Source organism: Podarcis bocagei (assembly GCF_964188305.1).
Source record: "Podarcis bocagei genome assembly, chromosome: 4".
Lineage (NCBI taxonomy): Eukaryota > Metazoa > Chordata > Lepidosauria > Squamata > Lacertidae > Podarcis > Podarcis bocagei.
In genome coordinates, this window is record NC_138128.1 from 46,462,907 (window position 1) to 46,488,067 (window position 25,161).

Consider the following 25,161-nt stretch of genomic DNA (forward strand, 5'->3'; position numbering starts at 1 on the left):
ATATGCATGATACGCTGGGCTAGAAAACCTCTGAATTCACTGACTCAGTCCTTCTTAAGCAGGTGCCAAAAAAAGAGGCCCTGGTAAATTAAGAGAAAGCAAAGTAAGACAGTAATGCACAAGTGAGTGGTAGAAATAGGAAAAAAATACTTGACTATGTAATCTATGTAAAGTGACCTGTGATCTTTGGATGAAGGGTGGTATACATTTTTAATAAATAATGATAAAATAACAGTCTTCTGTCCCAAATGAACACTTTGGAAAAAGATTTCCTTATTTACCTGATAGCTGGAAACTTTTGCTTCTATTGGGTCTAATGGTATTATTTTGTTTGCTTTGTGTATCATACATCATGGTAAGTTATATTAACTAATAACTTTTTTGCTTCTTTAGTTCAAACTTCCAAAGGAGTATAGTTGGCCTGAAAAGAAACTGAAAGTCTCCATCTTGCCTGATGCTGTATTTGACAACCCACTGCATTAAAGCCAGCTGACACCCACAAGCAACAAGTTGCTGTATGCTGCCCAGTGACTCATAGGATAATTTAGTGCAGTAAAAGCTCTTCCTGCAAATAAGAGATGATGCTGCATATCCACTGCAAACAACGGAGGGGTTACTCAACAGCAGTCCAGCCAGAACTCAATTCTTCCAGTACCTGGCATTCTCTTCCGTCATGGAAGAACTCTGAATAACCTGCATATGAATGAGTGCGAGAGTGAGACAAGGAGAGAGAAGTATTTAACTATTAATAGTAGTTGTAAGAATTCCTTTCCCTACTTTAACTGGCTCCAGAGGTCCCTGCAACCCCCAGCTCAGGGTTTATGTGCCTCATCTGCCTTGGCTTAATCACACAATTTTCAAGCGTAAACACACAATCCATTAGAAGTATTTTTTGTAACTCTCAAATTCTTTAATTAGCCATGCTTCTTCTGGCCAGAATTATTCCTTCAGTGTGATTTTTTTTATTGCTCCAGAAAGGCCATTTTGTTTATACTTTATGTACACACAATCAAACTGAGGAAACACTGATCAGTTTTGATGCCACGCTAGGGACTGATTTGGCAGGGGAATCATGGTCCCACTGGCTAAACTGCCATGATGTTACAGAGGGGGCTGTACTTAAGCTGTCATTTTAGATTCTCAATTCTGAGGCCTATAAACATCCTATTTAAGTCAGGAGTTTGCCCTAGGGAAGAGATACAGCTTGGGTTATATTTAGGAAAAGGTTGCTTAAAAAAGTTTTGTGAAACCCAAGCCTAAGTGTTTTTCTTCAGAACGAAACTTAATGGTGTTCAGTGGGGCTTCCTACCAGGTAAGTACTGGATTGCAGGATTAAACACCTATCTTAGTGTGTTCTAGGGTAATAGGCCAAAATGATAATTGATTCTCTTCAAAGATAAGCATAACTTCCTTGTTTCATGGTCACCTATAAAAGGGACAAGTACATGGAGAATTGGGTTTCATAGGTATTTCTCATTGGACTGTACAATGAGTGGAGGGCTTTGGGTGTTTATTTTCTAACTTGGTACAGCCAGATCTTCTGGGTTAACAATTTTGATACTGTATCCTTCCTGAAGTTTCCTATAGATTTGTACCAAATTTTCCTGACTCATACTGCAGAGAAATAGAAAAGGGTACATTAGTTAAAGAGATGCCTGAAAACCTGTTGTCTTGTTTCTAAATTGGCTTTAAAAACAAAGTTTTCCAAAGAACATTTATTTCTGCTGAAATCATGTTTTCACTTTCCATTCACATATTTTGGGAAGGCATATCTGTTAATTTTAATGCATATTGAGTCAGGCCATTTCAGAATGTTTTGAAAATTCAGCTTGATGTATTACTGCAAACACAGGCATTAATTTTCAGAGTTCTGGTCTGATTTTGAGACAGCTACACTGTATTTCTAACACCATTTTGTGCAGACTTTGACTTTGTGTTTATAGGCAGTTTGACTAACTTTCTAGGAGAGGAAAGTGGTAGTAGCTCCATAGCTCACTACTGAAAATGAAATCTGGCACTGCTAAAGCAGAAATCTACAACCTGAAACTATCTTCTGAAAGTTTCTGTTACAAAGTTTGTAGAAGGAAACATGTTGGTTCTCTTCCCTTCCCATCCCAAGAGAACGAGAGTCCACTTCAACTAGGCAACTGTTCAAAATACCATGTTCTCTTGTTGTGTATACTTAGGTTCTTCAGAACTTTTGTCACGGGCATAAGTGACCTTCAGAAATTGGTCAGAATTGTTGTATACTGATGTACACCAGAATTGGTGTACACCCATGAGCTGATGGCTAGGGAACTGGACCTCGAGCAAGTTTAGATAGATATGTGCTGGTGACATAAAGTAGCTCACAATAAACTATTTAATCCCTGTCAGAATCCTAGAAGCCTCACCTTTCACATTAAGTAAAGGACTTAGGATCACATGGTACACTAGTGTGGTCTGATGTTTAGGGACTACAAGGCAAAAATGCTTTGGGAGTCACTCACTTAGTTTGTAGTATTTTGGATGCTGTTGTGCTGTCGTGAGCACAATTCAAACGTGCTAACGTAAGCAAAATTGACTAACCGCTATTGCCAAATCGACTAAGCATAAAACACTGCAAAGTTGAAATAGGCCAAGCCATAGAAGGTTGTAACGAAATCTTGTAAGGGGTCCCTGCTTATGAGGAAAATCTTTTGGCATTCAAATGGTGTGCTATCACTCAAATGTTACTGTCAGATACCTAGCATATTTTCCCCACAAAAGCCATCCTTATTAGGCCTAGCTTTCACAAACAGCAGCTGGGATGATAAAGCTGTTTCTTGACTGCTGTGTTTAGGACTGCAATGGAGTCTCATATGACGGAATGCTCCTCTGTGCAAGAGAAAAAATCCTTGCACATAGAAAACTGGCATGTCAGGGAGGAGTGTAGAAACCTTCTGCCTGACGTAAATTTCCTATGTACATAGAAATGTTATTGGATGAAGGAGAATTCAATTATATGAGGCTTTAGAAGTCATTTCTAGAATCTAAACTGTCTGGCTTTTCTACAGTTTATCTTGGAAGCCTTGTGTTCCATAGTAATTTAATTAATGTAGTGAGGCTTTACACAGCTATACTGTCTCATTTGTTACTCTCTATAGTTTACCCTCTACCATATGCAGTAAAGAGCTGAGGAGTTTCCTATCTGAGAAATGAAAGAATCCATGGAGGGAAAGCCAGAAATCCTATGAAATGTTAATCTGGAAGTGGAAAAAAAATCTTGTGGGTTTTTCAGGAAGGATCTGTGAGCTGGAGACTAGACTACAGTCTTCTGTGGCTTTTGATAGTTTGCTGCAAAGTCCACACTGATGTTACATTTTTCCATAACCTTTTAAACGTTTTGTTCTGCATGAGCATTCCTTTAGAGAGAAAGAACTGGTCCAAAGTGTATTTAAAATGACTGTCTTGTAGGGTTTGCAGAGTATTCAGATTTCATATCTGCCTGAAAGTACCCACAAATTACTACCTTGGCAAATCAAAGGTAAAGTGTCTTGCTGTTTAATCAGTAACAGTTTATGGCAGTAACTGCTAGAAACTATTATTGTTGGCTTCCCAGAGGACTTAATGGAATGGAGCTTGGTCTCTCCGTATTACTAACTTTTCACTGTGGTCACTTATGCTGACCATTCCTCCCACCCTAAGACAAGGCAGGAAGAGTTTACTTTGCACTCTTGTTCTCCACTTGCTAGTTACTAAACTGGCTAACAGGAAACTGGAGCTTTGGCTGTTCTTCAGTTGGTTTGCACCTGCTGCTTAATCCCTTCAGCACCTGGAGCTGTAAACACCATTCCTCGGTTGCTGTGACAATTATTAACTTTCAGTGCAGCTGTTGCACCAGCCATGTGCCAGGACAGTGCTAACCTAGCCATCAGACCAAATGGCAACAAAAGAGCCATTCCAGAGGGTTTACTGTCTCAATATGAAGCACTCAGTAAGTAAGTGAGCAAAATATAGATGGGCTGTAGAATTTCACATGAGAACACTGCAAGCTATAAGAATATAGTTTTAGCAAAACAAAAAAATTCTATCCCCACTTCTGTGGGTTTCCTCTCCCCCATGGCACTGACATTGGTAGCAAGGGAAGTTATAAAAACAGAATCCACTCCCCTCTTCAAAGCACACTCATCGGCTGTGTTTGCATGTAAGGTTAAACCATAGTTAATATTTAACTGTGGTTTAATGTGAATGAGCAGCCTGCTGGTGCACACTGCTCAAAAGTCCCTGCTTTGCTCCTCCCTCGCTCCTGGCTGCATCATACTAGGAGCAACAAACTACAAGACTTGACTTGTCATGTTGTCCAAACCCATGCTCCTGGTTTGTTCGGGGGAACCAAGCCATGCGTTAAAGTTTAGATGACACACCACCTGTGGATTGTTGCTCCCAGCTCATTCCCGCACACTGCTCATTTGCATTAAACCATATTACACATGTCAATTTGAAGCTGAAGGGGCTGCTCAAAGTGCTAACTGGCTGGACATTTGTGACACCATGAAACAACCTCTGCCTGTAATAATTTTCAGCTTCAGAATAAATGATGGCTCTTTAATCATCAATAAGTCAGGCACTGTATGATTGTTTAAATGCAAGGTCCTACCAGCAGCACTTTAAAGATAACAAGAAAGACAGGCAGCTCAGCAGAGAAGGGTGAGGGTGGCCTAGAAACCAGTGCTCACTGCAAAGAGAGAGTGTGAGAGAGAGAGTCTAAAGAATGAGGGTTATTGAGCTTACCCCACAGGGTCAAAAGAAGCTTGCTCCTTGTACATCTGTGTGCACCATTAGACACAATAGCTCAGGATTTTGTTTTTCTGGTGTGTAAATCTGAACTTTGCCACTAAGCCAGATGGTTGGTTGGACAGAGATGCTCTACATGCACACTGCAAGCTTCTTCAGCATGTTTTGCACTGCACCATGATCATCCACTTAGCTTTGCAGATCTGGAAGTGTCAGGCACTTCTATGGCAGATGAAAGCATGGGTTTCACATCTGCATGCATGCTGGTGGAGTTCATTGCTGCTGTAGGGATTGCTCCATCTCATCACACTTGTGTTTTTCTAGCAGCAGGGAGAAAATCATGAACTGTTTTAAAGAAAAGCCCTCTACACATAAAAGCAAGGGAAGTAAGGGTCAGAAAGCAAATGTATTTGCAGAAGTGTTTTTAATGGCTTGGGGCAAAAATGTGTTAATGTTTAATGTTTCTCTACACCACTACCATCATTGTACTTTATAGGAACAGAAAGAATACCTTCATATTCTGGCAGCCCTATGTTACTGTAGCTTTTCCTACCTTTAGTTGTTCCGTCTCTTTTGAATCCTCCTTTGCTGAGCATCCAAAATGTCAAACAGAAAATGAGCCTGTAGCTGATGAGGGTTTCAAAAGGATCCCTAGGCTGACCTGCCTCTCAGGCAATTAACCCATGGGCATTATGCACTTTTCAGCTTCTTCATTTCATACACAATTATTTTTTCCTCAGATTGCTTACAGACCATAAAGTCGTAATAAGTGGTACATTAGCTTTACAGTATCATTCCAAGGCTGTCATAAAGGTATGCCTTTTCTACTTTCTGCCAGCCAGCTAATAAGGAGGTTGGAGAAGTATTCTGAAGTACCCGTTCCATCTACCTACTTTTATGATTCACTGTTGAAATGTGGAAGCCTGATAGCAGAATAGTGTAATGAATGCCAGCGTGTGAAGTAAATGTTTAAAGGGCTCAATCAAATACACTTTAATTTCAGAAAACAGATTTGTTTAAAAGCACAGACCAGAATCTGCTTACCAGCTGATGGTTCTGGTTTTGCAAACACTTCTCTTACTACTCTCCTCGCCCTCCTGCACACATTTCCCTTTGCTTGTTTCTTAGTTTGGGTTGAAATCAACATGGCTGCTGTTTTCTTTCCTGGGCCCTGATGGCAAAGGTCTGCATTCATCACTGCTCCTCTACATAATGGAAAAGGAGGGGGAGAATGGTTTGAGTCTTGTTGACAATAGTGCATGTTAGTGTAGGCCCTTCAATAAGAGAGGATAGCCACTGCCAGCCCTGGTTAATATTCTGGGGAAACACAGGAGTGTGCAATTGTCTTCAAAGGATCTGTTGGCTCAGGTTTAAGCTGAGTATCCCTTTCGCTAGTTTCCCTTTCAACACTGAACAGAATCTCAATTCTGTATAAAGACTTCACCTACTTTAGGGAAAGCGAAACCTATTAAAGTGATAAAACCAGTGAGTTAATTCAAAAGATTCTGTGCTCTGATTGCTGATGAATTACACAGTCTGGGGCCTGGCTTTTCTGGAGCTGCAGTTCACAATTTAGCAGGATCAAACTGCCATCGTGGAAGAAAGCTCCTAAAAGCCACGGGCTTTGTGGCCCAGCCCCCATTCTTAGGGCCATTCCGTGTGCTGGATCCTGGGTGGGAGGGCTCAGGAGCATAGCATTGGTGTTCAGTTCTAGCAGATCAGATTGTCGCTGCTGCTAAACACAGCAAATGAGACTTAAAGGAATAAATTAAGGTAATGTTACACTCCAGGTTTGCCTTTGCCTTCCTTCCTTGAGACTGTTTTATATCGGTAGGAACCAGAGTTCACTGTTAAAGCAGGGTGGATTTTTTTATTTTTTTTTTACATGATAGTGCTCTTGTTGTTACTGTAGTTTTATAATTTGGATGGCTGTAATGCTAGAAAACAAAATGAGTGGTTTTGCTTTTGGAGGACCTAATCCTTAGACCTGCTCAATTTTAATTCTGACTGCTGAGGCTACTTTTACCAGCTTCAGCTGAGATGAACCTTTTTGTAGTTCATCTACGTGGCACGTGTGTGTGTGTGTGTGTGTGTGTGTGTGTGTGTGTGTGTGTGTTTCTCAACAAAAATCTTAAGGACATTGCAGAAGCTGTCTGAAAATGGCTTGCCATTCCTGCAGTGAAATTCTCAGTACTTTGTAGTATGCCTTTTTTTCTACCAAAAAAACAATGGGAACCTAAACTAGCAGAGGTTTTAAAAATATTTTATATTAGTTTCTAATGTATATTCTTACATTATCACAGTGCCGGTGTGTGTTCACCTGCGCAAAACTACTTTTTGTAATATTTTTGTGATCACAAAGCTTTGTTTCCCTCCTGTGTATTCAAAGTGCATTAAACTTGTTTGCATAGTTGTGTCTTGTGTGCATTTATTGAGTGATTGCAGAACTGATAAATGAGACTTTATACTCTAACTCTTGTTTAACTTTCTCATTCCAGTGCTTTACAAGCTTCAGCCAGGTTAGGGGGCCCTTTGTCTGCACACAAACGTAAGAGCCTGGGCCCCAGCATTTGCTTATCAACGGTCCTCTGATGTGGTCTGTTTCCTTTTGCACAATATGATCTGCCTCAGGAGAAGGCTTGTATTAATAATTTCCATGGCACTTACTTTGAAGTGGTAGGTGCTTTTACAATTTTTTATCAGTTTTACCCTCACAACCACAGTTGCACATTAAGTTGCTCTGATTAACGTTTTTGTGTGTACTATATTTGGATAGGGTGGATATACCATAACCGCTGTGGTCGAGAATGGATTGAGTTCTGTACTCTGATCAACGACTCCAAGGTTCAAGTCACACTCCTACAAATCACATTCCCATGGGTAGTAGTGGCCACTTGTGCTGTTACCACACTGTCACTGAATTGCAGATGGAGCGTGATAGTGATTTGTCTTAACGGCAATCATTTGTGCATTAAATTGGATCCTAAAATAATGGCTTGCAGACAAGTGTTCGAAGTTTTAATGTCTATAATAGGGCTGTTGGGGTTTTTTCCTCTGCAAGAAAGGACAAAGAGAATGAAGGTGATTAATATATCATTTATATTTCCAAGCTTCCTTGCAATGTATCTGTGAAAAACACCTGGGCTTTATTAAAGTAATAACAGGCAAGTCTTGGCCTTCACACAAAATGAAACTTATTAGTATACACAAACGTCTTCTTCATCAAACATTGCAGTTTAAATGAAGACACCTTCCTCAGAGGTTAGAAATACTCACTGAGGCTTGGTCCCACCATAACACCCTATTTATTCTGTAGAGAGCCTGACTCCTACAGAGAGTCTTCCTTTCTTCAGCCTATGTTGGGGACGGTTAGCTCTATCAGACTAGATCAGGGGTTCGGAACCTCAAGCTCAAGAGCCAAACAGGGCCTTTCAGACCTCTCTGTCTCCAGGCTATACTCCTCACTGACATTGCTTTGCACCCAAATGTTTTTGCTTGGCTGCAGTGTGTTTTGAACATTGATTGTGCCTCTTGCTTTTCTGGATTTGGTGGGGGGGGAGGGCTGTGCAAATGTAAAAACTAGCCTACCAGTGTACAAAGGTAAAAAATTATGTTTGTTGCCCCACCTAGCATGCAGGAGGATGTGACACACTCTGAGAAGTCCATATTCCTGTACAACTCCCACAGTCAATTGTGGAGGTATCATGTGAAGCATGCTGTGGCACACCAGACACATCATGCCCAAACTGCACGGATCCCCCAGTCTGCTGTACTTTGGGTGCATAGAAATACTGTGGCTCCTCACTGGATCTTGTTTCTCACTTTAGGGCATCATTGCTCTTGAATGGCAGAGGCCTATAGCATTGGAAGTTATTGCTGCTAGGGAAGATTGTGCCTCATGTACCCAGGGGTCACTTTGAGGACCAATAGACGCATATTCCCTCTGCATTTCAGTGTTGCTAAATTCACATCTTTCCCCCCAAAATTGTAAATAAAATCTTTCTGTCATCCAAATTTCTAGCTACAGTACCTGTCTGAATTATGATTCAGTGAATCTCAGCCCTGATGAGTTTCTCTGTGTTTTTACAGCCACATTAGAAACCACACAAAAATGGCGCTTATACGTTATAAAGAGCTAAAGGAAATTGACAAGATGGAGCTCCTCTGTGCTTCATTCATGCCTGAAATTGAATTGGGAGACTCCCAAAGTCAACAAGTGGTACATCCACAATTTTAATCAAAGATCCTTAGCAGCCTAGCATTGCCTGTGGGTTTGGGTCAAAGGAGGACATGGAATCAATTCCACATAGATAGGGCTGTGAGGGGGTGTCTTGTTTTTGTGTTTTTGCATCGCTATAGTATCTGGTGTGGGATCAGCATCCTAATTCCAGTGTTGAATGTGGAGGAGAGCTTTAATGAAGGCTGGACAAGTACTTGCAGTATTCAGCAAATGAAAGGTGAGGGAAGAGGCCTGTACAGTTACTAGTTCATCCTCTACAGCTGCTCTACAGCCTTAGAGAGTGTAGAGTGTAGGTTAAAAGCATGAACTTTTTTTTGGGGGGGGGGAGCCATTTCCATCTATGTCATCAAGGATCAGGGAGAACACATTTAAAGTTTCACTGAGATGGTATTTCACTTTCAGTAGGATATATAATCATCTCAGTTGGAGTCGCAGAGGTTGAAACATCTTTCCACATGTGGTGGCAGTGTACAAGGCTCCAATCATTCTGGTCAAATGCTTTTAGGTGAGTCCTACATTTATATTAGCAGTCTTTCAAAATGATTTGGCAGAAGTAACAGTTAAGGAGCTAACAATTTTCCTCTTGAAAATTGCTAGGCCATTTATAACCTGGACATGAAAAACAGAAGAGGGGTCTGCAGTTGAGCGATGATACACACAAGTGTGGGATATTGTATTACTATAAGAACAAATGCAAAAGTCTAAAGGCTTCAGAAGGGAATTAAGACAAGGAATATTTTATGAACTAAGGTATGAATATATTTCATATATAATTGTAGGTGATCTGAGAACCACCTGATAATTGGAAATTGATGGCAGGATTTGTTTATTTGACAGGGAAGCCGTTTCGATTCCTCTGTTGGACTTTATCCTCATGTTTATATGGATTTTGTTACTGTTTGATATTCCCTGGGATAAATATTAGTGTTCTTAATCAAAGGGGGGGTGAACTTTATTGGAAGACTAACAGTTCAAATCTCATCTCAGGAACTCTGTGGGTACCCATAGGCCAAAGGGGGGGGTAACCTAGGGCTTCGAAATGATTGATGCTGGACAAAATACACCATCATCCCTGAGCATTGATGGAGCTGATGGAAGTTGGTAGTCACAGGTTTATAAAACTGTAGAATTGGAAGGGATCCTGAGGATCATCTGGTCCAACCCCTTGCAAAGCAGGAATCTCAATTAAAGCATACATTACAGATTTATGCTTTAACATCTGGAGGGTCACCAGTTCCTCACCCATGCTTTAGGCAAAGCCCTGATTTAGGCTTGTTACTGGACCCTTACAGCCCACTCCTGTCTCCTTCATGCCATTCAATGCCCAGTTCCTTACTAAAAATTACAGATGTTTCCATTACCGTATATGAAACTGGAAAGTGGTGCATAATACAAGATACCTGCAGAGTTGGTTCACTCTTAACTCATACTCTGGGATTTATTTCAGTGCAGAATTTGGAATTTCTTTTTGTGTTGAATGCATTTAGGGCATTCTCTCATGATACGGAAAGTTAGATCTTGCCGACACACAAGATAGTAGGTGCATACAGATTAAGAGTATATCTACACGGGTGTGGGAGGTACAGAATACCAGCAAGAATGGGGCATTGATTTACTCAGCCATTTAGTAAGAGTTCTGTGCTCACCACCCTCAGGCAATGCGCATCTGGCCTATGGCACAAAGTTAATATTTCAACTGCTTTGAGGTTGGGCTGAATGCTAAATATCCACTGAGGCTGGAGGAGGCATACACCTGCAGCATACAGGCAGCTATGGGCTTGCTCTTGCAGACCAGCCAACATTTACCTCTTTAGGCAGCAGTCAACTAATAATGGGGCTGACGCCGTTTCCCTACCACTTCCAAATCTTTTCTACTATCCCAGAGTGAATTCTAGTTTTTGATTGTTTCTTCTAAAGGGCCGCAGAACGTTTTATTGCCACTGATTTCCTTACCGTCGTCGTAAAGTTCAGACATGCTTTGCAAGAGCTGAGCTGCTCAGTCTGCAATTTTTTTTGCTCTGAAGCAACTGAAACAAGGAAAAAATAAGGTAATGCACTCCCAGGCATTGATCCTAGCAGCAATGAGAGAAGCAAACCATAAATGATCTAAAGGGAGGGGAGCACAAGGAGCTGCTACTAGTATAGTAGCTGTGTGATCCTACTAGTCCCATCTGGTCCATTGGTGGCAGGCTGTTGCAGTCTTCTGCAAAACATGCATCTGGAAGTGCCCTTAGGCATCTGGTCAGCCTTAACATTGGGCAATATGAAACGGCTTGGTTTTTGAAAAAGGCCAGTTCTCGTGTTGCTGCCCTCCGGACCTCTTGTGGAGGGGGAACACAAACAAGGGCCTCAGGTGATGGTCAAAGGGTCCAGTCCTGTGATTATATGGAGAGAGGCAGTCCTTGAGGTATTGTGGCCTTGGACCGTTTAAGGCTTTATAGATCAAACCTGCACTTTATAATAATAGTATACTGCTAATTTATTTTATACCTTGCCCATCTAACTGGACTGGGTTGCCCCAGCCACTATGGGCGGTATCCAACAAAGATACCCCAAAAAAGTATGCCTCCTTTAGAGCCAAACTTTCTTGCAGAGGTGGAGATTTTCCAACTAAAAAATAAAAGACCATTTCCCTCCCATTTCCCTCTGCCTTATTCTGTATCTTGCAAATGGAGGAAACTGAACCCGGTTAATTGAGCCAGACCCCTCTCCTTGTGCAGTGAAAAGGCAAGACCAGACTAACGTTCTGTCGGTCACAGCCTGGAGGATACTGGGTACAGCTCTTGAACTGCCTGCGTGCCTTACTATCTGCTCCAATGGCCTGCCCCCAGTTTTCACATCCTGTTCTCCTTCCTTATCAGGGCTTAGGGGCAGGGCGAGCTGGGGCATGGGGCACTGCAGGGTGGCTGAGGAGGGGGCAGCGAACAGACACAGGTCCCACACTGCCTTTTCAGACAACATGGTGCCTGTAGCTGCCCAAGCCACCGTGTCACTCCCAGGAGAGATGCATGGCTCAGGTGGAGCTGCAGGTACTGCTGTAAGTGCCGCCCCCACGGTAAGTGGCCACCTCATGTGACCCCCCACAGTGTTCTTTATTCTCATTTGTGTTTTTTTAAAAAACAAACAAAAAGTATTTGAATTCTAGATCTTGGAAGCAAATGTTCTCTGCAAAATAAATGCTGCATTGCACAGTTTTGTTTTGGTTTTTTTGCATATTTTGGCACACACAAATCTCATTGTGCTCTGATTATGGTAACTACCTGTGAATGGACCCTAGTTTTCTGGTGCCTTGCAAGCTAATCCCTGAGATTCAGTTTTTTAAATAGTTTTTGAAAGTGTGTTTCTAGCCTTCGTGTTTACTGCTATGTTTGGCTACGTGCAACAAGCCATGCGGGACGTGGGTGGCGCTGTGAGTAAATCCTCAGCGCCTAGGGCTTGCCGATCGCATGGTCGGCGGTTCGAATCCCCGCGGCGGGGTGAGCTCCCGTCTGCGGTCCCAGCTCCTGCCCACCTAGCAGTTCGAAAGCACCCCTAAAGTGCAAGTAGATAAATAGGTACCGCTTTCTAGCGGGAAGGTAAACGGCGTTTCCGTGTGCTGCGCTGGTGCCGGCTCGCTAGAGCAGCTTCGTCACGCTGGCCACGTGACCCGGAAGTGTCTCCGGACAGCGCTGGCTCTCGGCCTCTAGAGTGATATGAGCGCACAACCCTAGAGTCTGGCAAGACTGGCCCGTACCGGCAGGGGTACCTTTGACAAGCCATGCCGGATAAAGGTGCTGCATGCGGCTTTTAAAGGGCAGGCGTTAGTGCAGGAGCTTAGGCATTCCTGTCATCTCCACAACACCATTTTACTGGGAGGAGCCTTCTCTGAATATTATCGTCCTGCTGGTATCTTGGGACCCAGGATCATCAGCTGTTCATCTTCATTTGCTAGATTCTCATTCACTTGGTTCCCTGCTCTCTCCCTAGCCAGGCTGCCTGTGCCGCGTGGCTGTTTTCTCAACTCTGCCTACACAAGTTGTGTTTGTGAGGGCTTAGCCAGATTACTAAGTAACACTTCCTGGAACTTGCTATAAGCATTCACTTGGCCCCCACACAGTATTTGGTTTCCTGCTTTGGCTAGCCTGAAACCTATTAGGAGCTTTAACATGTAGATTCTTCTGTTTAAATAAAAACACAGCAGTTTCTCTCTTTCTCACCTCCCACCCACCTTCTCCAGGTCAGAGTCACAGTCCTGCTTAAGAAAGAAAGAGAGATTAAAGATCTTTCTTTTGAGTTATAAAGGTCTAATAAACAGACTGGCTGTGGGGAAAATAATTATCAACAGGTAAGTCATTTTCACAGCCCCAGGCTGGCTGAAAACACGTTAGGATCATTGGGGCCTCTTTGGTTAGCGTGTTGGGACTAGGACTTGGCACACCAGGGTTCAAATCCTGACTCAGCCATAAAGTTCACTGAGTGACCTTGGGTTCCTTGGAGGAAAGGAAAGGTGGGATATATATATATAGAAAATCTCCACGAGAAACGCCCTGAAAGCCCTGCACATGTCAGCTATTGTCGCAACACTGTTGAATGCAGTATTCAGTGACTCTCAGAAAAATTGTGTGTGCTGTAACTTGATAAAAGTGCATGGCAGCCTAGCAGCATCAGCACCACAAAATGCCAGGGAAGAACAGGTGAGTGAAGATCTACATCAGTTGGGGGGGGGGGGAGATAAAGATTTACATTGGAATCTACTGCTGTTGTGGATCCTGCCGCCTGAGGCAATTCCCTACCTTGCCTCATGGGTGGGCCAGCCTTGCAGCCTAGACACAACTCGGTGTCCTTGGTTCTGTGTCAGGAAATACACCTTCTTCCTACAACTACCATGAGCTCATCTTCACTATACAGTCAAGGCAATGGCTGCTCCCAAAGGACTTTGGGAACTGTGGTTTGTTGAGGGTGCTCATGAGGGGGAAACGACTGTTCCTGGGATTCTTTGGGAGAAGCCATGTGCTTTGAAAGAATGATGCGGCTCTGACCTTAGTGAAGAGGCCCAGAATATCTTCTAGCTCTTTGAGATGGACAGAGCAACCCACATCTATGAGAGGAGGAGACATAGAGTACATAGGTGGATAAGAAACTAATGAATTACAGGCACAGGCTATTTGTCCATCTAGGCTAGGCATCCCCAACCTTCGGGCCTCCAGATGTTTTGGACTACAATTCCCATCATCCCTGACCACTGGCCCTGTTAGCTAGGGATCATGGGAGTTGTAGGCCAAAACATCTGAAGGGCCGCAGGTTGGGGATGCCTGATCTAGGCAAACCCAAGATTGCTTTCCAGGGTCTTGGGCACTTGCTACCTGATTCTTATAACTGGAGATGCCCTGGCTTGAACCTTAGCCCTTCTTCAGGCCAAACACCTGCTCTCTACTCACTGACCTATGGTTCCTCCCCAGTCTTTCTCTGATCACAAAGCTGACTTCATTGCTACTTTTTCTCCTAACTTAGCCTTCTTTCCTCCCTCCCTCCCTCGTTTTGCTTTCCCTTGGATTTTATACTGAGAATTTCTCTTAGCCCCTTTTTATCTTCAATGAGCTTAGCAGGCATTCCCTAATTAACATAGAGGTTAAACCTAAACTCGAGTTAATTTGGGTTATTGGAAAGCAGCTTGGAATTTTGAAGGTGCAGGCGTGTGAAAAAGAAGGGAGAAAGATGGGCAAGAAACTGGGGCCTTCCTCTGCAGCTGTTTGCACTGCAGACAACTCCCTGCAGGGTACCTGTCAGATGTCAGGCAAGAGATCATAAAGGCAGGTGGGGGATGAGACAGGCTGGCAGGTCAGTAGCAGACAGGCTGTGAGCAGGTTGACCGTAAGCCAGAAACCTGGAGGTATGGAACATGAGCTGCCTTGCACTGAGTCAGACCTGTCTAGCTCTGTGTTGCCTACACAGACTGGCAGCAGCCTGCAGGATTTCCGGCACTGGTCTCTCCCAGCCTTACCTGGAGATGCTGGGGGTGGAACCTGGAACCTTTCGCATTTAAACCAGGTTCTTTGTCACTTAGCTATGGCCCTTAGCCACCTCACTCAAGCCCCTCCCCTGCCCCCATTATGCAGTGCCCAGACTGATGGAAGACAGGGGGTCTGTGGGCCTTAATAGCACCTGATCAGGTCTCCACAAGCACCTGGCTTTCTATGTCAAGAGGATGGATCACAGGCTTCTTAAGGAACGGCCTATAGAATTCTGCCCTCCCCCAGCTAGCAGGCTTGTTGATGTGTGGATTTGGTGTGCTCCTGGTTTATTCTGTTGTATTTAGCAAGATTTATATACCACTTACTTGAAAAATAAATCAACAGTCTGCATAAGCAATGGATCCACATGGCTTTGTATTCAATTCAGGCCCTGTGACCATCCCTGGACACTTTTTATACGCACAGTAATGATAAGGCGAACAGCAAGAAATGGTTTGGTGGGATATTGTGTGAGCTCTATGGCTGTAGTATTGCATAACCCAAACCCCATAAAATGGGTGAGTACCGTACTTTTCCGTCTATATGTCTTCCCCGTGTATAAGACACCCCCCCCCCTATTTTGGGGGACTCAAGTTTTAAGAAAACGAGTTTCCCCGCCATCCCACCCTTACTGTGTTGGGAAACAAGACCACAAACACATTTCCTGGACTTCCAAGAGCATCTTCACAGTTTTCAAAGATGGGGGACCAGGAGGAGCAACCCATCATTCAATATCCACCAGTTCTACTTCAAAGAAAAGTTTTGCATTTGGTGGAATTTTGGCATCCAGCTGCCCTTTCTTCCCATAAGCCCATTCTGGTTCGATTTCCTGGTGAGCAGTCTCCCCTTTGCTCATGGTCAGCAGAGCTTCGTCCCAGCCTCGTATCACTTTCCCAACGCTGACTTTGAAGCTCAGTGGTTTTGCAGCTTTCTTTTTCTTTGAACTTGTTTGAATATTACTATCGAAGACTGTTCCATCTTGCAGCTTCCCTGCATACCAACATTGAACGACATCACCCTTTTGGGGAAAGTTGATTTTATCCCCCTTCTTCAGTACTGACTTTGTATATTTTGGGGGGCCCTCATCCACAGCTTCCTCAGGCTTTGTCTCCTTGGGCTTCTCCTCATCAATTTTGACATTTTTCACTTGCTCTGCTACATGCTCCGGACTCTCAGTACCATGAAATCTCTTGGTTTCAAATAGCTTGTTATATGCCATGATCAGCTGCTCCTTACTGGCTGTCTTGGCCACATTTTTTATCTGTCCTAGTAGTTTGTGCTCTGACAGGAACTTGCGCTCCGCCTGCTCCTGCAGGAAGCAGACAATCTCCTTCCTGGGCAGGGTGTCTCCGTGGAGCTCCTCGGGGCTCCAGGGCTGCGTGGGGGCCGCCATGGCATCACCTCCTTGCAAGCGTCGCCACCTCACACAAGCGAGGGCTCCCTCACGAAGCCAGGACTCATGACCCCAGTTTTTTGACACAATTTTTTAGTCAAAAAAACCCTCGTCCAATACATGGGAAAATACTGTGGGGAAACAGCTCGCTTAAATCCAGGGAGGTTCTTTGTGGCCTTCCATGAGGACAATGTACCAGTAATATCGATGAATGAACTACAAAGCCTCAAATCAGCTCACTAGCCTGCATTCTGCCATGGAAAGAGCATCTGGTTTGAGCAAAGCTATTCTGGGCTTTGAAGCTCAGTGGGTGGCCTTGAGCAAGGTGTGTGTGCTCTCAGCCTAACCTACCTTTCAGGCTTGCTGGGAGGATAAATGAGGCAAGAGCTGCAGAGCATTGCACACTCTGAAAACTGCTAGAGAACTAAATCACATTAGTTGAATTTCCTTCTGGGTTTGAAGGTTGAACATGGCAATACTTTGCATGCTGTATGTCCTTGGGTGCCCCTCTGCTTTTTAAGAAGGTATTGGGTAGTGGAGCTGGAAAGGACTTAAAAGCCTTTAGAGGGGAGGCCAGACTTCAGACTTGTAGTACCTATTTTGTGTTTGACTTGAACCTCAAGATCTGCCACCTGGGGCCAGGTGTAAAAGACATACACTTAAGATGAAAGAATAGGGTACTTTGAAGTAGCTGCTGAGCACAAGGATTTGTTTTGAGTACCAGCTGAACGTACAGTCCTCCTGCATCAAAATCCATTCCTGGTTAACCCAAGTGTTCTTAATTGGATTTGAAAGAAGGAGCCATTTAGTTGTTGCCATTGCCAAACAATTGGGAGTCAGAATTCTTGTTGATCTACTGCAGATCACAAGGAGAGTTACCAGTAGATCCTGATCTACCTTCTGCCCTGCCCTGGCCTATAGCCATGCCCACTTTAATGCCTTTCCCCTAACATATTGGGGAAACAACAAAAGATCATTCGGCAAGCTGTGCATTTTCTTCTTTGTAGCCATCAATGTGTCATAGTAGCTATAGCAAGATAACTGACATAGTCACCCACCCACCCATTATGGGCTCTAATAATCAATGGCTGGAAAATGATCTGTAGGGTTGGGTATGAGTTGAAATGTTTCAATTAGTTGAATGGAGGAAGGACATATCTCAGTGGCAGAGCACCTGTCATGCACGCAACAGGTCTCAGGTTCAATCCCTAGCAGTGGTCTTGTTGTTATTAATTGAATTTATATCTCCAGATACGGCTGGGAGAGACTCCCACCTGAAAGCCTGGAGAACTACTCCCTTTCTGTGCAAACAATGCTGAGCTAGATGGAGAAAAATCTAACTTGCTATAAGGCGTCTTACTATGAGTCAACTTTCTGAGTTCCAGGAAAAATTGGGTGCAGCTCGGTTTAGGAAGAATGGAGGATCAATTCTAGAGCTCCTTGCAGCCATCCCAGTGTCCTCGGGGAATTTGTGAAGCAACTGGCTTCATTGCTCTGCTGAGAGGCAGTATTGGGTAATGGGGGATCAACCCTTTTTTTTCTGAGACAGCTTTAATGTGTTGCTAATGATCTGGGATTTTTAATGGGTGGCCTGGATGAAAGAACTAATCCTACAGTGCTTGACCCTTCCCAGCCTGCGACCCCATAACCACCAAAGGAAATAGATGGGGATAGCTGCTCACTCCTTCACTCTCTGCTTAGAAAGGGTCACAACCTCCCAATGCCCATTTGTGATCTCCCCCCAAAGGTCATGACCCTTGGAATAAATGTGTTGGCCAAAGGAACGAGCACTCCGGATGTTGGCAGGGAGGAGAGGAGATTTTATTCTTTCCCATCTTAATTAGTCTGCTTTGATTGACTAAAATTCTGGGCACCCGAAAGGGCCTTAGTTTTGTAAGAGCCCTCAAGAAGAAATACCTTCTCATCAGGGACATACAGTTCTGCAGCCCAAGCTCTGAGCCCTTTAGTCAAAGCAAGGACTGAGCCATTGTTTAAGATCCATTGAGCAGAAGGGAATATATGACTCAACGTCATTCTCCAACCACTGGGAAAGCTCTGTGGTGATTGGGAATGGAGGGTCTTTTGGGGGGAAGAAATACTGGATGTGACCCCAGGCAGAGGTCGGCTGTGTGTCTGAAAGATTTAGCCCTGGTTGACAGTGTCTAATTGTTTTTCATTAATTGTGACACAGAGTGAATGGCAGGGCCTTATGGTCACGTTGGGGTGCTGCATGAGACTCTGAGGCCCTTTCCTGCCAATCTCTGCTATGACAAATGTTTCTTGTTCTACCTGATGCTCAGTAAGGTGCCCCAAATCAGATATCTTCCCGTGGAAAAAGGACAGGCAGTGCAAGGGACTGCAGGCTTTCAAGCTTTACCATACAGGCAGATTGAACATGGTCACTGCTTTCCTTTAACTGCTATTGTTCAGTTATAAGGAGGTGCAATGCATTTTTAATTGGGTGATTGCATAATTGCAAATTTTCTTTTTATAGATATATAAAAAGTATGTCCTGCCCCTGATCACTAGTGATAATGGGACGAGTCACAACAGTTTTCAAATTCAGAAACTAATAAAAGTAAAAATACATTTCAATGTGCCCAAGTCAAAAGTCCTGGCAGTAAAGGAAGGTCTTCAGCTGGCGCTGAAAGATAGACCAAGTAGAAACCAAATGAGTCTGGGAGAGGAGAGTGCTCCACAACAGGAGTGCTCTTGCCAAGAAGGCCCTTTGGTGAGTTGTAGATCTCCCACCAGAAGGGCCTTCCCAACCAGCCTCATGGTCCAGGGAAGAGTATATGGGAAGAGACGTTCCTTCAGATTTCCAACCATTCCAAATTGGGATTCCTCACCTGCTGCATCTGACCAAAAGCCCCACCTTATCTAGCATCTCACCCAACATTGGCCAACTAGGTGCCTATGAGAAGCCTGCAAGTCATACCATGGTTAAGAGTATATGGCTAGTACTAGAGGTCCAAAGTTCAATTCTTGCCCAGCCTTGAAGCTCACTGATGGGTAGGCTTAACATATTATTAAAGAACAGAATTGCCAAACATATAGAAGAACAGGTCTTGCTACAAGCAGACAAAAAACAGTGGGGCTTCCATAAGAAGAGCCAGCACGGCTGCCTATTAGGCTTTGGTATTAGGATACAATACGGAAAAGGTAGAACTCTATGTGATGCATTTTCCAATACCATGGGCTCTACTTCTTACTCAGCAAAGAGTTCTAGGAATCCATTCCAAATTGCATGAAAACTTCCTTATTTTTGCATTTTACTGGACAGGATCTTCTTATGGGCTACCAATTGCAAGGTCCTCAATACCAGATATGTCATGGGATTTCCAGTGTTGGAGAACTATCATTTGATATTTGTGTGACCCCCTGGAGCCATCTCTTCTGCTCTTCCATCACCCATCATTCAACAGGTCTAATATGGTATGAACATCCTCTGATCCAGGTTGTCTAAGACCAAACCAATTCTGTTTTCTCTTCAAGCCGATTCTGGTCCTGTCTCTTTAAAACAGTCACTATGAGATCTTAAAACTACCTTTAATGGAAAGCTCAGTGATGGAAAAAATGGCCTGTGGAAACATGGGGCTAAACCTGCAACTTATGCAAGGGTTACGTTCCAGGGATCGGACCCTCAAGCCAAGATCGCGTAGAAGCAGAACACATTGGGTGCAATGGTGGATAGGATTGTCGAAGTCCCTTTTCCTGGATTCCACCCCCTTTCCATTTAAAATATATATTTTGCCAAGCGCGTAAAGCTGAATGTGCGTAAGTTGCAGGCTTACTGTACCAATTCTCTGCTTGTGACATATGTTGCACAACTCTGTTGAAAAAGCAGGGGTTTGATTAAAATGGGGCTGCCTTGTAGACGAGTTCCCTGCCTTCATATTCAGCACCTCAGCTTAGATATAGAGATATTAATCAGAAATCCTTGGGAGGGAGGTCAGCAAATTGCCATTTCCCATCCCTCCTCTGTTTAAATTCGTTTCAGACCAGTAGCTGCTTCCTGTGGCTATTGGATTCTTAGCACTTGTCTCTCCAACATCTTACCCTGCTGCACCCCACTGACAAGTATTCTCCACTGTAGGAGAGAGAGAGAGAGATACCTAAGATCTGTGGGAAAGCAGTAGATGGCAGCTCCTGTGGTCCCCCTCCCATCTGAATTTCATTAGAAGCACCTTCTGGCTAACCAGTTTCTCATTAATAATGGAATTGTTCAGAGCAGGTGCTCATCTGTATGTCTGTTGAATCTTTGTTTACTGTTAACTGTTCACTTGCAAGGGATTTAAACACCATTGGCCAGGAGTAATTTACTATCCTGTGGCACTGCAGGATATATTTTTGTCCTTTCAGAGTTGGTACACCAAAGTGTTTACAATTCAGTACGCAACATATATCACTTTGTGGCTCAGCACATAGACATGGGACATATTTTTACCCAGGTCTGAGCAAGTTCCTCCAGAAAATCTTTGAATATTACTGGACCTTTCTTGAACCAGCCTAGGTTACCATGAAGTCTATCAGGTTTTCCATCCCACTATCCCTTGTCTTGAGATCCCACAGTAGTTATTACAATCATGGCAATCACCTTCGTTCTTACAGAGGGTTGCACATGTCTTGCGGCACGGATCCTTTCCCCCCAAATCTGGAAGGGAAGACTGTGGAGGTGCATCATGAAGGGGCAACTGAGGTCGGCTTTCAGCACTTCTGTTGGGTTTCCGTCTTGTCCTGGTGCTTTATCACCTGCTTAGGAGTTGATGGTGTCCTTCAGTTTATCAGGGGAAGGGACGGAGGGATATTCAGCTCTTTCAAGACAGGCAGAGTCTGGATGCTGTCAATTGCTATGTCAGAGACCCATGTTTTCCCATGAGTACAGTTCTTAATAATGCTCTACCCATCACTTCATCTGCTTGCTATGGTCTGCAATGATCTTTCTAGACAAGGTTTTCAGCAGTGCAGTTTTCCTGGCGGCTGGTCCAAAGGCTTTCTTCACATTCAACACTCTTCAAGCAGACTGTGTTGTTTTGCTTGCAGTTAAACATCCAAGAGTAGTTCGTTGAAACTTGCTGAGAATTCTGCCTTCTCCTCTTTGAAATGCCCTTCCTCCAGTGCCTGGAACCACCAGCAGCTAGAGGCTAATTCTATATAAAGGAAAGCTAATAACCGATACTTCCAGACCAACTATCAAATTGTGATACTGAAATGTACAATTGCAGCTGCGCATATTCCTATGCCCGCGGTAAGTATATTGATCTACAGCTGAGGATTTTTTGGCCTGGTTTCCCCTCCTCCTCTTACATTTTTAGTACCTCACTGCTTGCTTTGAACATTTAAATTGCAAGCAATGCTGGGGTGACCTGGAACACAGCTGGAGCCTCTCCGAAAGCATCAGTTTTGCATATGAAATGCACAATCTCTTTCTCTTCCTCTTTGCTCTGCTGCTTCTGAGGCTGTCTAACATTTTGTCAAGACGGATCAGCCCAAAAGCTATGTTGCTGTTTCAGATTCCCCAAACGTCTTTCATAGCAACTGTTGGGTGTCCAGCTTCTTTGTATTGCAGGAGAAGTCTCGCCCACACCTCATAACTCTTCCCCGCTTCCAATGCAGAGTCTAAGAACCCAGCAGCCAGGAACGTCACCTGACCCTTATCAAGAACGGCTTGATGCAAACACTCAGAGAATGCAAAATCCGCCAGGGCACCTAAGATAGATAGGGGTGACAGTGTCAGATTTTGAATGGACATTTATCTTTTAAGAGCTACATAAAAAGGAAAGCTATACCTAGTGAAACTTCCCCTGTCACTAGGTTGCAGTGATGGAGGAAGTTGCACATCATAGAATTTCTCCTCCACCTTCTTATATGCAACTCTTAAAAGAACAGGATGTCCTGTGGTGAGGCAAGGCCCAACCTGGGTATAAGACAAGGCAAGGTTAAGGACTGGAGACAAAGTTCTGAAGTTGCTTCTGCGGATAACAAACTGAATCGAGCCCTTCTAGCAGGCATGGCCAAACTTGGCCCTCCAGATGTTTTGGGACTACAACTCCCATCATCCCTAGCTAACAGGACCAGTGGTCAGGGTTGATGGGAATTGTAGTCTCAAAACATCTGGAGGGCCAAGTTTGGCCATGCCTGTCTTATAGAGTAGTAGCAGCAGCAGGTACAGCCCAATTGTTAGTCCCACCTGAACTACAAGGTGCTGGTTTACTGAAGAAGGCTGGATCCCTTTAAGTAATCTACTGTGATGGAGCAAGGAGCTTCAGTCTTGTGCAGTGGAATCCTCCAAATATGTTACTAATGGGCATGCACTCTTACCCTTGGGCCAGGACAGCACTAGAGAAGAGCTTTCTGGATCAGGCCCATGGCCCATCTAATCCATCATTCTCTTCTTACACTGGCCAACCAGATGCCCATGAGAGGACCAAAAACAGGTCCCAAGTACAGCAGCACCCTCTCCGCTTATGGTTCCCAGCTACCCATCACCCGGCAAAGAGGAATCTTGACTGTTGACACAGGAGCTTTCTATGGGGCCTGGGTGATGACCTTTCAATGCAAAGGTCAGACAGGCCTCTTCCAGTTTGGCTCCTTACAGCTTTGTGAATAAACTTCCTAAACAGCACCGGGGGGGGGGGTAGCCAATGAAATGTCCGCCAGATGTTGTTGGATTCCATAGCCAGGAATGACAGGAGCTCATCAACCTCTGGAGGGCACCATATTTGTCTACCCTTGCTGAAGAGGAGATAGGACAGGGGAGCAGACTGCAATGAAAGTGATGGTAGAACACGAGAACAGTGCCTTGGGGATCATTGCCTTTGATAGCCCAGACCCACCATTCCAATCATCCCTGATCTTTCATACTTTGGAAGTATACTAACTGTTTGCAAAATCATACAGCCTTGGAAGTGAATGGTCCACCACATCTATTTGGTTTATGAGGCGAAAAGGGTTGTTTCGCCGTGACTTCTAAAAGCATTCTCTAAGCTTCAGCTATTTCGAATTCTTGAGAGTGCTGCAGGGTAAAGTGTATTTAAAACAGCACTGGCAGATGTGGAGAGAGAGAGAGAGAGAGAGAAAGTGTGTATAGATCAAGGGTGGAGAACCTGTGGCTCTCCAGGTGTTGCTGAACTACACCTCCTGTCATCCTTAAGCATTGGCTATTTGGACTGGGGCTGATGGGAGCTGAAGTCCAACAACATCTGAAGGGCCGTATTGAACCTTGGTTTTACTCAAGGGAAATTCACTCTTTAGTGCTGGGATAAGTGCTTGCATTTTTGGACTTGTATAATGTAAGAGTTAGTTCCCATTCTAGAAAGGGTATTCACTTGGCTGCTGCTACTGATTGTATCTAGTTTTCCTTCTGCTGCTACACACCGTGGATGGGAATGGGGTTTTGATAGAAGAAGGGAGATGATATTTTGAAACCACTTAATTCAAGCCCTTCCTTGGGCAGGCAGCCGTGGAGAACTTTCAGTAGCTGTCTGGCTACATGCTAGACTGATTCTTTGATAATATGCAGAGTTAGTCTCTTGCAGCAATAAAGTCTTGCAGCACCTTAGAGCTGAAGGCTTAGACGAACAGACTTACTTAGCATAATAAGCTTTTGTGGGCTACAATCCACGTTATCAGGTGCGCAAAGTGTTGTTCTGAGTTGCAGGATGTGTGTGAGGTTGGTTGGGATGGATGCCTGTCTGTGGGGGAGGGAGTGTTCACAGTTGTGTCCTCCACCCCCCCCCAAAAAAAACCTATCTATGTGTGTGTAATGCACACACAGCTCAGGATTATGCTTCATTTATAAATAAAGTGAGCTCTGTTCTTATGCCGTAATAAATTTGTTAGTCTTTCAGATGCAGCAAATGTGAATGTTCCCTTCACATATTCTCACTCTAAACAGGATTCATTTGCTTCAGATGCGCATAATTTTGTAATCGCATACAGTATGTGACCTCTGATCGGCTGAGGATCCCTGAGGAGGAATGAAATGGGGGGTGGGGGAAGGAATGGCCATTGAAGCAGCAGCAAGGGCAGAGGAGGCTCTGAATAGTAGTGAACAGCCATGAAAAAAAGGTTGGATTTGGGGCAACTGCAATCTGGGAAACAGTAAAACATTTGGTAAAAAGTTAATGGGGTCTTGCTTATCACCCTATTATATCTAGATCTATTTCCATTTCCTTACTTTACTGTTGCTCATCAAACCTGACCCAGGACTCCTGTTGTTCCACCCCCAATTTATGCCCATCAATTCTTTTTCAGCAGGCATGAACCCTGGTCCACCTTTTCCTTTTGAGGTTTTCAGCACTGCCAGATCAGTACTGAGACTGACCTTTCTTCTTCTTCAAGTACTTGTAGATTAGATGTTGGACCTGGACCAGGGGATTACTATTTCTGTACATTTTGGAATTTTGTAAGCTGTGCAACTTTGTTGCTCGGTTCATTTGATTTTTTAAAACATGGTCTGTGATATTTTATGCATTGTGACTTTGCTGTTATTTTTATTTGTTATAGTTTAGTAGTGATTTTGTGTAAAGATCGTTGTGGGGAGAGATTTTCTGTTTAATTATTTGTTGATTTTAACGGTTGCTTTTATCATGTAACAGATTTCAAGCGGATTATTGAATATTACTTTAATTGATTGACTTGCTTATTTTTATCGACTTGTCACATTTTTCATTATGATTTATTTGCCTTGGATCTGATGGTTCTATGGTGTGTGATCTTGGTTGTATATTTTGTTGTTTCTGTGGCTTGTAAACTGCCTTGTGTTCAGCAATGTAGAAAGG

At 43.8% G+C, this 25,161-nt stretch overlaps 1 protein-coding gene and 1 pseudogene across 5 annotated transcripts in view; one reads left to right on the forward strand and one right to left on the reverse strand.

Annotated features, from left to right (window-relative positions):
• SUFU (SUFU negative regulator of hedgehog signaling) overlaps positions 1-7,165 on the forward strand; it is a 71,150-nt gene extending 63,985 nt beyond the window's left edge. For all 4 annotated transcript variants that reach the window (XM_081191993.1, XM_081191992.1, XM_081191994.1 and 1 more), the window contains one exon: positions 394-7,165. In XM_081191993.1, coding sequence (XP_081048119.1) covers positions 394-483 — 90 coding nt within the window. In that variant the 3' untranslated portion in view covers positions 484-7,165. The remainder of the gene's footprint in view (positions 1-393) is intronic.
• An 8,436-nt stretch (positions 7,166-15,601) lies between these two features.
• LOC308585428 (peptidyl-prolyl cis-trans isomerase FKBP3 pseudogene) lies at positions 15,602-16,385 on the reverse strand (annotated as a pseudogene). The gene has a single exon. The product of its transcript is annotated as a peptidyl-prolyl cis-trans isomerase FKBP3 pseudogene (transcript).
• Between the last annotated feature and the right edge of the window lie 8,776 nt (positions 16,386-25,161).